The sequence below is a fragment of the Trematomus bernacchii genome, unplaced genomic scaffold (assembly GCF_902827165.1).
Source record: "Trematomus bernacchii unplaced genomic scaffold, fTreBer1.1, whole genome shotgun sequence".
Lineage (NCBI taxonomy): Eukaryota > Metazoa > Chordata > Actinopteri > Perciformes > Nototheniidae > Trematomus > Trematomus bernacchii.
In genome coordinates this window covers 10,002,721-10,018,731 of record NW_022987477.1, presented here as the reverse complement: position 1 = coordinate 10,018,731, position 16,011 = coordinate 10,002,721, and the positions used below count along the sequence as shown (strand labels likewise).

The 16,011-nt window shown below is 40.9% G+C and overlaps 1 protein-coding gene across 1 annotated transcript in view; it reads right to left on the bottom strand.

The window, feature by feature from the left end:
* dpp6a (dipeptidyl-peptidase 6a) overlaps positions 1-13,693 on the bottom strand; it is a 194,349-nt gene extending 180,656 nt beyond the window's left edge. The window contains exon 1 of the mRNA XM_034147785.1: positions 13,477-13,693. Coding sequence (XP_034003676.1) covers positions 13,477-13,533 — 57 coding nt within the window. The 5' untranslated portion in view covers positions 13,534-13,693. The remainder of the gene's footprint in view (positions 1-13,476) is intronic.
* Between the last annotated feature and the right edge of the window lie 2,318 nt (positions 13,694-16,011).

Sequence of the window (16,011 nt, the reverse complement as noted above, 5' to 3'; positions counted from 1 at the left end):
GTAACTTATCCCAAAGACTCTTGAGGGAATGAGGTTGCCTTGAAATCTGATCATCTCCTGGAAGGCTAAAAAGACCAAATATAGGCCCCGTGCTTCGGTCGTAATTGGGAGCTTTATTGATTTCCTGGCCTGTCGTCACGCCTGAGGTGACCTTTTGTTTGAGAATAATTGCTCCATTAGAGGGTTTATTCAGGCACCTGCTGTGTATCTCAGACACTATTATTGTCCAATAAGAATCCCCAGGCAGTAAAGCAGTGACCCTGTTCTGATATGTGGGGTGGACAGAGAGACTTTCTGCACTGCAGGGACTTATCATCAAATGAGAACACAGGTGAGTGTGAGTTATAATACTGCTGGGAAGCTTGATAAGGTTATAAAATATATCGATTTCATTGTATTGCTTCATTTCAAAGAAGAGCAAAAAATCCTTAATTTCTCTGTTCACCCCAATAATGCGATGTGCACATCCACAAAAGTCACATTACAGGATGTGCAAAGTAGGAACATGAAATCGGGTAAGTCATGCTACTACTTTTTTGTGGTGTGATACAAAAGGAAAACTTTGCAAAAAGCAACACATTTTTTCTTATACCTTCCAGACACAATAGATGAAGCAAGAACAGCTGGCTGGGCGGCACTCCCCCAATATATATTACAAAATAAAAAACACCTATCATTTCAGGGGGGGGCGGTAGTTACAATCTTGTTACACCTAAAACTTATATTATACAGACACATTCAAAAGACGAGGGACATGATTTATAATGTGTTTAAAGCTCTTTTGAAATCTTTGTGATGGCCTCTTTGTAAACCCAGTCTGTGTAAATACATGGGAAAATCTCCTGTTCAATGGTCTTCATGCACTAATGCTCTCACATTCTCAACTCAAAAATCTTAAAAACATCACTGTATGTGTGCAAATTCACCTAACATGTAAAGTTTTGGTCAAACTATTTAATTAAACTCCCGGGACCAGTGGCGTGGCCAGGAATTATTGTGTGGGTGGGCCTGGAGAAATGTAGGTGGGCCAGGGGGAGACTTATGCGGCTTTCACACCAGGGCTTTTCCCATTCTAGCTCCGTGCTAGAGCTTTTCTGGTTCAGCTCCGGTTTCCCTTTTCTGCTCCCGCTTTGTTCACACTGCCCAGAGCCCGACTGGTGCTGCCGCTGCTGCGTCATGACGTCACCGTTTACATCGCTGATTTGCTCCCCAACGGCGCTCACAACAACAACAACGGGGGAATGCGTCGGGTCGATGATCGTGTTGCTTTTAATCATACGAAGCCAGATTAAATTAAATAACGACTTCTCCAACCTTATACTTTTCTCCAGAGTGCCGTGGTTCATTGTTTATTAATGTGTTTCAGCGGCATTTACCGACTGCTGCAGTGCTGGCTGCTCTTCCACCGGAGTTTATTCTCCCGTTAGCTCCGGGTTAGCTCACATGGCAGCGGCCGCTCTAAAGTATTCACTGTCTGACTGTCACACAAGCAGCTGATACATATCCCCAGTTCCCCTTAAGTGAATGTGTGTCAGTGTCAACCCATGTTCAGGGGAGGTGGGTTTAGTTACCTGCACGCCTCGACGTAAGAGAGACGTAAGCAACGCCGCCTCTTAGCTCCGGAGTCTTGCTTCTAGACCGACAATTTTTTGGAGCTGGAAACGAACCGGATTCCGGAGCTAAGAGGCGGCGCCGCTGCGGTGTGAAGAGCTCCGAGCCGGCGCTGAAAACGCGTTGGTGTGAAAGGGGCATTATTAAGCGTGGGGTCTGAACTGACACTTCATTAATGATTATAACAATTTTTTAATGCACTAATTGAACATAAGCATAAACTAGCAGTGAAAACAAAAACATAGGCACGGCGGCCTCAGAATGTGTGTAAAACTGACTTCCATATGACTGGCTCGGCGGCCACAGGTTGTTTATCCTTGACAGTCGCACAGTGGGCACACACTGAGAGTGTTTTCATATTCAGCAAATGTTTACATGCTTCACTGCAGACCTCAAGAAGAAATGTTTTACTTTACTTACTAATTTACTCACGGTAAAAAAATTCACTCCCTATTCCATTGTCATGAAGGTGGAATCTAACTATATCCAGAATAAGTTTTATTGGATCCAGGCTAGAAACATGTTTATTTCTGCTGTAAAGTTGGGCATTTTAACATGGGGGTCTATGGAAATTGCTCCTTTCTGCATCCATCCCCTGTCGGCCACTAGATGAACTGCAGTTTGTGGCACTTCCTTCTGGGCTTCCCGGCTCTGCGCTATGATGCGCTGATTGGCTGTGGGTGGGCCAGACGTGCATGTGGGTGGGCCCAGGCCCACCCGGGCCCACCCACAGCTACGCCACTGCCCGGGACATTGTCACACAAGTGATCGAGTGTCATATAAAGTGAAAGGGAGAGGCGAGACGGCAACAGAGATAAAGAGACAAACAGCCTCAGAGACAGAAAAAAACCTTCAATTACAGCAGAACTTTATGGGAGCTGTTCATTCAGCTACAATTAAACACAAGAAAAGGCAGCAATGACTTATGGCCTACAGGAGTATTTCTCAATATCGGCTTTAAGTATTTATAGATTGTTTCATACTTTATGGGTGTCAATTATTTGCCTCTTACTAGATTTTTGTCATTTTTTACATCATTTGCTTTGGGTATAATACATTTATTTTGTCTGTTCTTATGGTTTTGCCACATATTTCATTATATTATAGTATTTCTTCCTGGCATTTAGCCTTCATAACACACTCTCAACAATTCCCTTTGAGTTTAAAATCCTTGCAGTTTGGATTTGACAAGATCTTCCAACTTACCGTTCCGTTTGTCAGTCGGAAGCTGTGACTGTGTCAGCTTTCAGAGCAAGACATTTTCATTTCAGTTTGTTTTTGTCTACTTTCTTTCTCTGTGTTTGGTATATTCTATTTTATTTGCTACTTTAGAATTTTTGAAATTTTAGTTGAGTCAAAATGTACACATTAATACAATGGATAACAAGTAAAAGGTATTTTAATCAACTCCCTGAGGTCTTGGGGTCCAATTAATTAAAGAAGAAAGTTCTTCACTAACAGTGGAATCCATTAGGTATAACACATATTGTTAATTGTCCTTTGGCCTAAAGCAACTCAAGGGTCAGTTACAGCCAGAGGTGTGGACTCGAGTCACATGACTTGGACTCGATTCAGACTCGAGTCACCAATTTGATGACTTTGGACTCGACTTGACAAAATCACAAAACACTTGCGACTCGACTTGGACTTGAACACCAATGACTCGGGACTTGACTTGGACTTGAGCCCTCTGACTTGAGGTGACTTGATAATTTAATTCAGAGGTCTCCAACACGCCGATCGCGAGATGCCGCTAGAAGAGCAGACTCCCGTCGGGGAGAACAGAATCTCCAGCCGCTGCAACTCTCGCTGAGAATCCTTGCAGGCAGGGGCGGGTCTTTATTTAGCTGGGCCACCATGCGGCCAATCATATGTGAGGACACACTAGGATCATACCATTATGTGAAAGAAGGGTGGGGGGCAGACGCTCCAAAGACAGCAGGTGTAGTGGTACAGGCCAGCTACACAGAGCGACGGGGAGACAGATTTAAATGCAAGCGCGTCGGAAAAAGTCAAGAAATTAGCGAAAACCGAAAAAAGAAGCAGCATCTGGCTGCATTTCAATGATATTGGAGAAAGCAAAGCTGAGTGCAGGATTTGTAAAATGAAAATAACCTTCAGAGCAGGGTTTTTTTTTGGTAACCACTCAGGATTTATTGTCAGAGGTGGGAGAAGTTCAGATCTTGTACTTGAGTAAAAGTACCAGAGTGTAGGAATACTCGGTTACAATAAAAAGTCCTGCATTCAAAATGTTACAAGTAAAAGTACAAAAGTATTAGCATCAAAATACAGTTAAAGTACCACCTGCAGAGGGATCTAGATTCAGGTGTTCTTTTCCCCATAAAGACCGCCTCGCTGCACATTATCCCTTGCATAAAGATAGGTTGTGGGTCCCTTATAACATGTTGTACACAGTGGAAATAAACATTCTGGTTACCTCAACATCAGGGATCTTATCAATTAAACTCCTTCTGAATCAAACCGTCACGGTAGCATTACCTTACTGATCCCTCTTACAATAGAAGAAAACACGTTACTTTACCAGCAGAGAGAAAATAGATTATTACAGTATTAATGTGACTAATAAAGAGGAGTTTGATCATTAAGTATTATTCTGTTGATGGGTGTCATTACATTTGGTGAAAAGCACATAATGACTTGTTTAAGACTCGTTTTGTCAAAGTTTAGGACTTGGACTTGACTTGAACTTGCCCATCCTGACTTGAGACTTGACTTGGACTTGAGCACAAAGACTTGAGACTTGACTCGGACTTGAGCGCAAAGACTTGAGACTTGACTCGGACTTGCAAAACAATGACTTGGTCCCACCTCTGGTTACAGCTGATAACAAATGTGTGGTAAAAAATCACTGAATATATTTCTAAGGTTTACCCCCAGGAGGGTAATTCTTCGCACAACTTATCTGAAAAGATAGCAAATGACTGATATTGACAGCATCCTGAGGATCTCTGAAATTAAATGAATAAAAAACTGCAAAACCAGGTACCATCTAGATCTAAAGTATCCAAAATGGTAACAAATTCCACCATTATGTGGAACTGCTATTTACAGGGTTCTTACACCTTTTCCAAAGTCAAATTCAAGCACTTTTCAAGCATTTTCAAGGTGCATTTTCAAGCTTTTCAAGCATCTTACAGCTGTTGTAAATTACATATTTATATACACATACTTATACTCAAATGATTATTTCCCTACCTCACATTAAATCAGATGTTCTTTATGCTATAAAAAGCATATAAAACAATCAGCCAAATAACTTTTCAATATATTATTGATTACTATTTTTGAGGTACTTTTAGGTTGGCAGTAAACACAAGTCAGAGGTAAATGGTGTACTTTGACTCCACTACATGTATGTAATACCTTTAGTTACTTTACAGATGTGGATGAATGATGTGAAATATAATCAAGTGTTAAATCAGACTTTAGTTCCACCTGGAGTAAATTCACAAGCTACCCTGCAGTATACAAAGTCATTCAAACTAGCTGCAACTTTACCAGCTTTGATAACACTTTCATGATCAATCATTATAAAACATATCATATACAATTATTAGGGATCTCCGATCGCCAATTTTGGAGCCGATCGCCGGAATCATTATCGGCCGATACCGATATCGCTCTCTATTCCTCTCTCCCCCTCTCTCCCGACAGCCCGTCAGTATCTCCTGCAGCTCACTGATCCAGTAATGAGCGACCCGACAGTGAAGAATAAATATATTTATAACTAGTTTAGCTTGTTCCAGAGGTAGATAAAATAGCTAAGTGTGTTAGGTCTAACTCTTAATGTGTGTTCTGCTCCGCTCACCGGTCCGTCACAGCGGGTGGACACACAGTTGCATACCGCTATTTTATTGTCATTTTCGGACACTTAAAATACTGCCAGACTAGTGAAGCCATTTTGGCGAGCTTGTTTTGCCGCGCACAGAGAAAAGTGTCATGTACTTTACATGCAACGATAGCCTAATCTAAAATGCTCTACTATGGCGTACCTTTCGTGTGGTGTGTGGCTCGTCAGCGCAGACTCTCGCATCGTTATTGTTGCACACTTTGCAGGAGGCTACTCTTGGGCTTCGCTTGACCCTCGTCTTAGCCATGGCTTGTATTTGTCTTCTGCTAGCCAACGCTCGTTGAAACGGCAACCTCCTGGCATACTGTCATCTATCACTCTCATCAGAATGCCCAGGTCACACACGTAACAAAAACACTTGCCGGTCACGCGCATTGCGCGGGAAGGCCGGAGCGGAGCTGTTTTATGTAAAAGCGAAGCAATTAAGCGCGCTCCGACTTCTTTATTTTCTTTTAATCTAAAAAGCGAAGTAAAGCATTTACAATTTCAAGCACTTTATCCCAAATTCAAGCACCATTCCCAAAATTCAAGCACTTTTCAAACCTTGAAAACACCTCGTACAATTTCAAGCATTTTCAAGGATTTCCAGCACCCGTACGCACCCTGTACTTAGAATCTTCATATACAAATGTATGATTTTGTAAGGGTGATTTATTAGGTGGTCAATTGTATAAACAACATTTTTCATTATCCATCAAACTCTATAGAATAACTATTTTAGAATCAACTTGTCAACATTCATATTTGATCAGTCTAAAATTACAACAGTTTGAGAAGATAAATGTAAACACTCAATCAGTCCCACCATTTTTCGGAAGTAATTACCATCCTGACTGGAATGCCAATTCCCGCAAAGTGGCAATGTACCGCATTTTCATGTCAGCATAACAATGACCAAATCAAAAGCTCAAATCAAGCTTCCTGTGGCTTTTGATGTTCTAACAAAGTCAGACACTCATTTGCTGGAACACTCTGAAATTAGGGCTGCATACTAATTTGCCAGAACGTGACTCACATTAGCCAAGCATTTGATTCAATTTCATATGCTAGTCAACAAAAGAATAGCAAATATGGTGACAAAAATAATGAATTAATATTATTTCCCCCCACTCACTTTGTCTGTTTTAATCTGAGTTTGTTTTCTTTGTACAAAGCTGCATGTACATGATCTCCATAGAAACTAGGCTGCCGCTGGGCGTTTGGAGTGTGCCTAGCAAATGTCATGATGAAAGTCAGTATTTCAGGTATTGGCGCTAAACACCACTGAGGAGGCATGTAATGGCTGCCAATATTTGGAACGTGGAAAATCAGCAGGGGGTTGACATTGTCGCCTCTGACCAATTCTCTTCCACCAGGACTCATTTTATATAGCTGGGGGATGCACGCCAGGATAGAGCTGACAACATGATTGTCGGACTGATCATGGTTTTCAAGTAGAGAAAGATGATAATGCAGCAGGATGCCTACTTTCACGCTTCAATCACCATAATGTGATGAGTTGTCACATTAAAATCCTTGAGTTGGTCAATTTGAAGCACCACCAGTATTCCGGTGGCGAAATGTATTGCAGCCATAACAATAACACTAAAGGTCGGAGGCAATAAATGTCAGCAAGAACACTGGTTGTAAGACTGGCTTCGAAAAGCAAGCTCATTCTTCGTGCTTTTGCCAGGCTGTGCAGCCAGAAGCCAAGATGTGGGGATAGCCTTTAGCTGCCTCCAGGCTACTAGGTGACTCTTTGTGCAATTTCCTTCACTAGAGAAAGTGGGGAGGAAATTGGTGCTCGTTTTTATTTTCAAAGATGAATTCAAAGATTCAAATGGTTTAATAGCATATCATATAAACAACTACGGTATAGTTATGTAATGAATGAACAACTTGGGTCACTCAACAATGCAATTATAAGACATTAAACTGATTTAAAAAAAACAACAACAATTTTAACAACCTATACCAGACATTGAGGACAAACACTGAAACCAAAGCTTAAATAAGACAAAGTTAATGCCATTCAGTTCTCACCACAGCTATGTGTATCATTTTGAGCTGTCACAGTCCCCCCAACACTGGCAAAAACAACTTCTAGCAGCATGTCCAATGGAGCTGGAGCACAGCTTCTCCTAATTTCGCATCTGAGCCTATGGGCAATTACCTGCTTATCATTCGTGACTAGCACTCGCTCTTCTGAATGTTTGTCACCAACATGGAGGTGGCAGCAAGACGACAGCAGGACCCGAGGGGGGCCAACGTTGAACCTGGCAACGCTCTACGTTTCAATTAGAGGCTCGGCGGAACATGGCGGCTCCTGATCGCCTTCCTGCTCCGCAGCTCTGGGTGTCTAATTACAGCACGTCGATAAGGCCAGAAAACACAGCTCAAACGGACTGGAGCGAGGCACAGATAAACACAAGCAAATGAAGAAAGGAATAAAAAAATATATCAACTCACACACTGATCAATGCATCCTTTATGCCGTGCACAGACACAGATACAGGCTGACACTCTCCTGACAGTCTGAAGCATCATTAATCTCACTTGCTCAGTATTTTTCCACAGCAAACAAAATGTACCTCCAACCACAGGGAACTTCTGGTTAAAAAAAGGTTATCTATAATAAAAATGTAGTCCGTCAGTATTTAAAATGAAGTTAGCTTATTTCCCTCCAAATAAAACAGTGATCTTCACCTAAACACAAGATAAGGAAATTAAAGCTTTGGTTTTAAATTCTCTGCCAGTTCCATCATTTATAGTAATAATACCACTCAGGTTGATATAGAAAAAGCTGAACTGAGTTATTGTGCATATTCACAAATACAATACTACTAAGAAAGACACCTCTGAGAGGATGCTGACCTTTTCCAAAATGAGGCCGTTTTACACACTGTTTGGAAACTCCTCCTGAGGTGTGTTCACTCACACACACAAACAGACAGACACACCTGATGTCTACACAGGCTATTAGTAAGATGGAGGATTGTCATGACATTTAGTTTGACCATTGCTCCAAACACTGAATATTTATTGCTGTATTAAAGCACCCCCCCCCCCCTCATGTTATAAACCAATTTGGCAAAGAACATTTAAATCATGACAACAATCATGATGAAGCGTTGTGGTTTTGCCTGGCAATCTCGCCTCTAATCTCCACTTCAGACCCCAACATCACGGCTCAATTGTTCATAATTGCCCTTAAGATGAACTATGGCACAAACATTAGGGGCATCCAATTCTCTGAATCCATCTTCCATTCCTTCTTATCAGTCAAGGGCACTTGGCGAACAGAAGTTATTGGCTTATTATCTATTTGCATTCTAAAAGTAAATCATCTCGTCCCTCCTTGCTTTTAAAACACTATTTTCGCATTCCTGCTTATTTCTCTCATTAAGAAGTAGCTGAAATGGCATAATGCAGTAAGAGGAAAAAAGCAGCTGATGACCTTACACCATGTTAGCTACGTATTCACCACATGAGAAATCTATGTGCAAGTTACCTGAGCATTAAAAAAGTATGACAGTTAACATGATTCACAAAAAAACTCTAGTATGTCAATATGAGTGGAAAGCAGAGTGGTGAGAAGCGAACCAGGAATTCAAAATATGCAGAGAAGATACAGAATTGACATAAATAACCTCATGCATATGGAAATCAACCTCTTGGTGGTGGGTTTTGCACTTTACATTTTCAGCATTTTGCTTAAACTCTTGTACATAACATCTCATACTGAAGCAGCAGGTGCTAAAGCATCACCTTATAGGGCTAGTTACTAAGTTAGTGTTAATTGCGAGCTAAGACGCTGACAAGTTAACCATCTGGGAACATCTAGTGCTAGTCAGCCACTTGAGCCCTCTATGAGTTTCCTTTGCATTTTGTCTCTATTGGGCCATTAGCTTTTCCTGGCATTTTTTCTTTGGGTTATACGTAATAAAAATATGAAATAATCATCTCCAAGCTAGCAATCTGCTTATAAATGCTTTCACATCTTTTATTTAAAAGACATTAGCAATTAAATGCCATCAATTACTGTCAAATAACTGCCTGCAAACCATTCATTTTCTGCGGGGGAGGTTTACTAAAAGTACGTGGTAGGTTCAACACAGCTTCTCCGTCAGCAAGAATTTGCTTTAGAGTTGACCAAAATTGAACTTTAAGTGAAACATTTATGTGGATTTGCTATTCACTGAACTATGTCATCAGGAGTGAATCTACTGATCACTGTCATTCCATTTAAATTAATCGCATTTGCCCAAAATGTTTGCCATTTCATATTTGTGAGCCGGCCTTTACAAATCTTAAGGCCGCTACACACCCACCTGAGACCAAAGAACGCGTACCGAAGGCGTCCCGACTTTTACGTCAGCCACGTCGCCTGCGTCGGCTACGCCGCCCGCCTACGAACACACCGCAAATACTTCAGTCGACGAGTGGCAATAACTGTCCTTACCAGCAGGCAGCGGTAGGGTGAACAGCCAATCAGAGTGATTGCTTGGGCCGACTTTCTCTGACCTCCCGCGGCCGATTCAACATGGGAGGTGTGAAAAGGTGCCGAAAGAGACGACGGTGCGGGACACACCAACCTGAGTAGGGCGCCGCGAATGCCCGACTGCCTCTGACGGCCTCTGACTCCCAAAATCGGGTTGGTGTGTAGCCAGCTTTACACAAGCAGAACAAATCTACATACACTGATCACATTTCTGATCTTCCTATTATAAACGTACTAGCTGACATACAGTATATGACATTGACAGCTGAATTGGCAAAACGTTTGGGTGATTTTCACCATGGACCAATATAACATTACCAGTGAAGTCTTGTAAAAAGGATGAAATTAGACAAGCTGATGACGAGTGGCACCTCTGAACCATCAGTCACAAATGCAAAGTGCACCATGTTGAAAAAAGGAAACTCTTTTCAAAAACGAAAGACCCATCGCAGATGCAACGTAGAACATTCTTAGTCTTCCCACTGTGTTGCGTGTTACTTCACAGACAAAAAGGCACAAACATGTAATAGCCAAATATCATCATTTTGACAATATTTTTAAACTGCCACCATCTTAACAGTAAATGTTACCATCTGGCTTTTTCCTCCAGTCAATATGTTGACTTTCAAGTGAGCATCTTCACATGTTATGCTTTCATTTATCAGCTCATAGCAGACAGGCTCTGCTTCAAATAAACAAAATGTTATCAATATTTGAAAAGAGCACATCCTCAGAAACCTCACCTACTGGATTTAAGATGTAGTTACATTGAGGTTACTTAGGCATCACAGAATCTTACAAGAAACTTAAGATCATAAAATAAATAGGCACTGAACTAATATATAAGTAAGAAGTCAATCTCTTAACCCTTTTCTCCTTAACTTTTGTTCCTATACAGCCTAGACAACCTTGTGCCATGTGCTGTCTCTGGTACATAAGTACAATATCATGATGCAAGATACCTTTAATCACCAGCCAGCAAAGAGTCTAGGCACACTCATGAATAACAAATACAAAGAGCATAGAAAACGCTACAAAGTGAGTAAGACCAACCATCCTACCCGTGATATGGCTTGTCATTTCCTTCTTTGGCCCTATTCTCTTTAGGAACACCCGGAGGCAGCTCCGCTCAGCTGTTACTCAAGCTGCTGTCCTGATGTAAGGTTTTGGCTTTGTAACTCTCCTGAAGTCCTTTACTGCTCTACTACCATGAGATGCTTAATCAACTTTAACAGGACAGAGCTTGCCTTTCAGCTGGACTCACAGTATTCAAAATTCACACTTTTGCATGCATTACGCGATGCATGATTTTCCTAAGTATCACAGATTAAGGGTCTATACAGAGAGGCATTTCCACAGAAGTTTTCCTCATTGAATGTTAGGTGCTATGATATGCTTTAAAGCTCAATCTGGCTGTGGGAAGTAACAAAGAAATCTTACTTGAAACATTTGTATTACCAGTTTAATTGGACATCAACACATTTCTCACAGCAGAAAACACAATCCTCTGTGTAATAAGTCAAAGATGAGCGTATTTTGACAAAAAAGTGCTACTTTAGACTTAATTTAGTCCACAATGTATTGCCTCTGTAAGAACATGACTCCACCTTACCAGGTCTCGACCTTTCACACCTTGAGAACCACTACCCTGTTGCAGTAATGTGTGTTAGAGGTGTGACTCACTCTCTGTGCTGAAGCTAGCTGATTACTGGAGAGCTGTTGCTATCTCTGGTGAGCTGCCCTCTATCTCCGTCCTCTGTCCCCGGACCATAAGCCTGGCCAGCAAACCATCAATCAGGAGGCCACAACAGGACCTCACGTAATCACAGCGGCATGTATGTTTGTGTGTGTGTCGTTGTAATGTGTGTTCCTGTGTGCATGCATGCATGTCTGTCTTACATTGATGAAAATAATCATCAATTGAAGCCCTTTTTCAGTCTACAAAATGTCAGAAAATAGTAATACTTTTGGAGATCAAAGTAATGTCTCCAAATTGCCTGTTTTGGCCAACCAGCATTCTTGAAAATCCAGCACTCATTTACATTTCTAAAGCTGCAACCAGCAAATGTTTTTCAATTTTTTCTTGAAGAATGACAAAAATGTTTACCATCAATTGCTTAAGTTGATATTTATGCCTACAAACAAGCAGAACATGCAGGCTGATACTGGTGGACCTGTGGCTGCCTCAGAGTGCAGGCTGATAGTCTACAGCTAAATCACAGAGGGAGAACGTTGTATGTCGGCAGGATAAAGCTGAGTGTCCTCTCACCTTTTCTGTCATCTTTAGAAAGGTAGAGGCTAGCTAGCAGTGACGGTTGCCTTCTTCAGTTCCAGTCTGTGGTAATAGATTGGCTCAAACCAAGGAAACTTGACAAAATAAAATCGTATTCTTTCATTTATCAGTAAGCAACAGACTATCAACAGGATAAGAGGGGACCCCACTTATTCACGGACATAAAAATGCTTTTGTATGTGTTGTCAGGTTCAAGGTTAGAAAATGTTATATTACAAAATGAAATGGTATATTTACATATCATATCTAGCAGAGCATTTCATTTGAGGTAATGATGTAAAAAGAGAGTGATTGGGTATATTGCCACAAGATCTACATAGGTGTTTTTGTTAAATAAACATAGTTTTTCCAAATGTTGAAAGAGGTAAATTAATTTATTCTAATGCACACATTTTAAAATATATCCTTGGCATGTGCATGCTTATAAAAGGTTTCTGTCAATGCAAAGCTGCACCATTGTTCAAATTCACTGGCTCCTACTGCAGGAGGTGTATTATTTGTCATCCCTGGCATTACAGAACAACAAAATGAGTGATCTTTTACCACTCGTAAAAAAAATGATACACATTGATACTAATAAAATTATGTGATGCTATTGCCCCTCTGTGGAGGTGGGTCAACAGATGATCCATTATCAGTGACTGATGGAGGTTGTAAAGAAAACAGAGCAAAGCCACCCTGCACCACTGAAATGCACACACTGTTTTAAAATCATTGTATTGCATATTTAGAAAGCAAGAGGACTTTACACTGTTAAACTGTTAATATGAATGCAATATTTGCAGGCCTATACACGATCCCAAGTTAGGCTAATTGAGCTGATTTGCGTGTCCTACTGCAAGGTGAAGCGCACTGGATGTAACGGAAAACACAAACAGCTCATTGTCTCCCGTTTCTAAATTGACTAAATAATGACCTCGGAATAATGATGACTGCGTTTTAATGATGATTATCACAAGCGGGAGGCTGTAAAATCCTCCAGTCGTGATTAAATGACAGCACGTCAGTTGCTCACTTCATATTGACTCGGAGTGCAAACGTTTATTACGAGCGTTCCAAATTACTATGTTTTCTTCAACACACCAGAACAAGCGGTCAGAAAAGAGACCCCGCAGGACGGCATGCAAATAGTACTATAGCCTGTTGGCCAACCAAAGCATGGCGACACTGTTGATATTAATATGCGAGAGCAAAGTGAGTGAGAGCAGAGCTCATGGGTACCTGTTCTTGCTGCTGAGCCGATTTCGACGTTACATTGCCTTCCTTAGCCGTGGTCATGATTTCCTACAGCAGGGGGAAAAAGTGTTTCACCGGCAGGAGAGAACAAAAATGCAAATACGGAAAGAAACACCGGTGCGGCAGAGAACCGGCAGGCACGAGAAGAAGACTGTATTCACGGCGCCTACAGGATGCGGTCAAGGTGTGAAATAACAAGTGGTGGAAGGACGCGCTGCTCAAGATAGGAAAACGCAAAATATTTTCAGTGGAAACGAATGAGAAGAGGAGGGGAGGAGACATCAGGGAGAGAGGGAGAGAGAGAGAGATTCAATATTACACAAGCGCGCGCACACACAAACACGTCACTCACTCACACACGCTTGGCCAAGGGGGGCTACGTGTTGCAGATTGGGGGATATCAATTAAAAAAAATTAAAGGTCCCATGTCATGGCCATTTCTACTGATCATAATTCCATTGTTGAGGTATACTAAAATACATTTATATTGTGCAATTTTCCTAACTCACATTGGTTTCTCATACAGCATCTCTGTATGTGGGGCACCAGGCTATGGCTGGAGCCCAGGCTGAGTTCTGCGCTGTCTCGCTGTCTCGCCGTCTCGCCGACCCCACACGAGTGGGCCAGCTCACAGTGTCCCGCTCCTCGCAGCAGCGAGCCTCGCAACGTCCCGCCGAGTGTGTGTGTGTGAAGAAGTCAGCGGATTGGTCCAAACGTAACGGCTCGGCGGACGTAACGTCACTATACCTGAAATAGTCACTATACCCAAGAAGTAAACAATGGAAAAAGAGAAATCCCCAACGAGGCGTTCTGGGGCAGCATAGACAGGTATTTTCTGTGTTAGAGTTTTACTCGCTACAGGGTGTACTTTGAGGGTTTGTGACTCTGCAGACCGTTTACATGCATAAAAAGCTACATAACATACAAGGGGACGGGTAATAACCAGAAAAGCATGACATGGGACCTTTAAAATGAAATGCTGAAACTTTAATGCTGAATTAATGTGTTCAAATATTCATTTGCACCCAGGATGACTTTCCCTCACTTATTTCAATCATTTAGGCCACATTGTTACATGCATATTGATGATTCTTAGTTTTAACAAATTCCCTGCAAATTAAAAGGTCCATATTAATTCATTTGTCAAAGAAAATGCTATGGTAAAGCTGCTGGTGAACTTGGCAACTAGACATCTGTAAGTTACAATCTTGCTGTGATTAAAAACAAAACACGAGTGTCATCCTGCACTGTTGAGTTGTTAATGAAACTGAAACCTTAAGTATATTGTACCAGGATAACATGTTACATATAGCTGGAGCAAAAGTCCTAACACTGAGTCAGTAGTGAGATTTTTTGGAAATTATATTTAATAAATGAGCTTTACAAAACCTAAGACTCTGAGTATGAAGTAGCTGCAATAAAATGCAACTTGTTAGGACTGACGCAAAAACTGTTTTTAATAATGTGCACTCAGTCTGAGAATTAAACTACATTTTTGAGACTGGAATATACAGTAATACGCATATTCAGTTTACTATCATGTTACATTTCACGATAAGAACCAGAACCTTTCATGGGCTTGTTCAATTAATCACATCTACACTAAGTGGTTTACAATCCCTATTTCACACGGCAAGGAAATTACTTTAATTTGTTCTAAGATTATGTTAATTAATACCTTAGTCTTCAGTTTGACTCTTTATATTGCAGGTGAGCAACCCAATGTGCTGCACCGTTAATTAAAACAGGTGGCAGCTCGGTAAAGTAAATTCCCCTGGAATCCTGAGTGAGAGTCTGCAGTGTTGCTATATGTGGCTGGCAGAGCACAGCAGGTAGATATCCTTCAAAAAGCTAGCCCTCAAAGGTTACATTTCACTGTTGGATCTACTTTTGTTAGTTACTTCTCTAAATGTGTATTAAAATGTTTCGAAAGTCTCCAAACATCTCTGTTTTTAGGTTCAGGGAACTACTGTATATCAATAACAACAGAATATGAAATGTCCTACTTGAGTAAATTAAGAGCTGAATTGGAGTAACACCTGTATTTGTTCCATGCTTGCTTGGATAACAAGACCAAACATCTTCAGCTGGGCTTGTTACTCTGTGCGGATTCTTAAATTATCACTCTGCTATGAGATGAAGCTCAAATTTGAATGTTCACATAATCAAAATGACAATGTTAATAGGCTGATATTCTGCAGGTATAGGTTGTTTACTATGTTTACCATCATATTTTAGCATTAATTCGAATTAGGCACTTTTGGTTGCATACACCAAAGTACAATTGTGCAGTAATAATTACCCTAGATGAAAAAGCTAAGTGATCAACAAGATTGTACTAATCATCCTGAAGAAAAGATGAATAACCTTAACAGATCAAATAATCCAATAGTTGTTGAGACAGTTCATCGAAAATCTAAATTACATTAGAGGAAGGCATTGTCTTGTGGGAAAGATTAATTTCTGTAAAAAACTTAAATAAAATGTATGACAAGAGGAATGAGAGACAACATTTTTTAA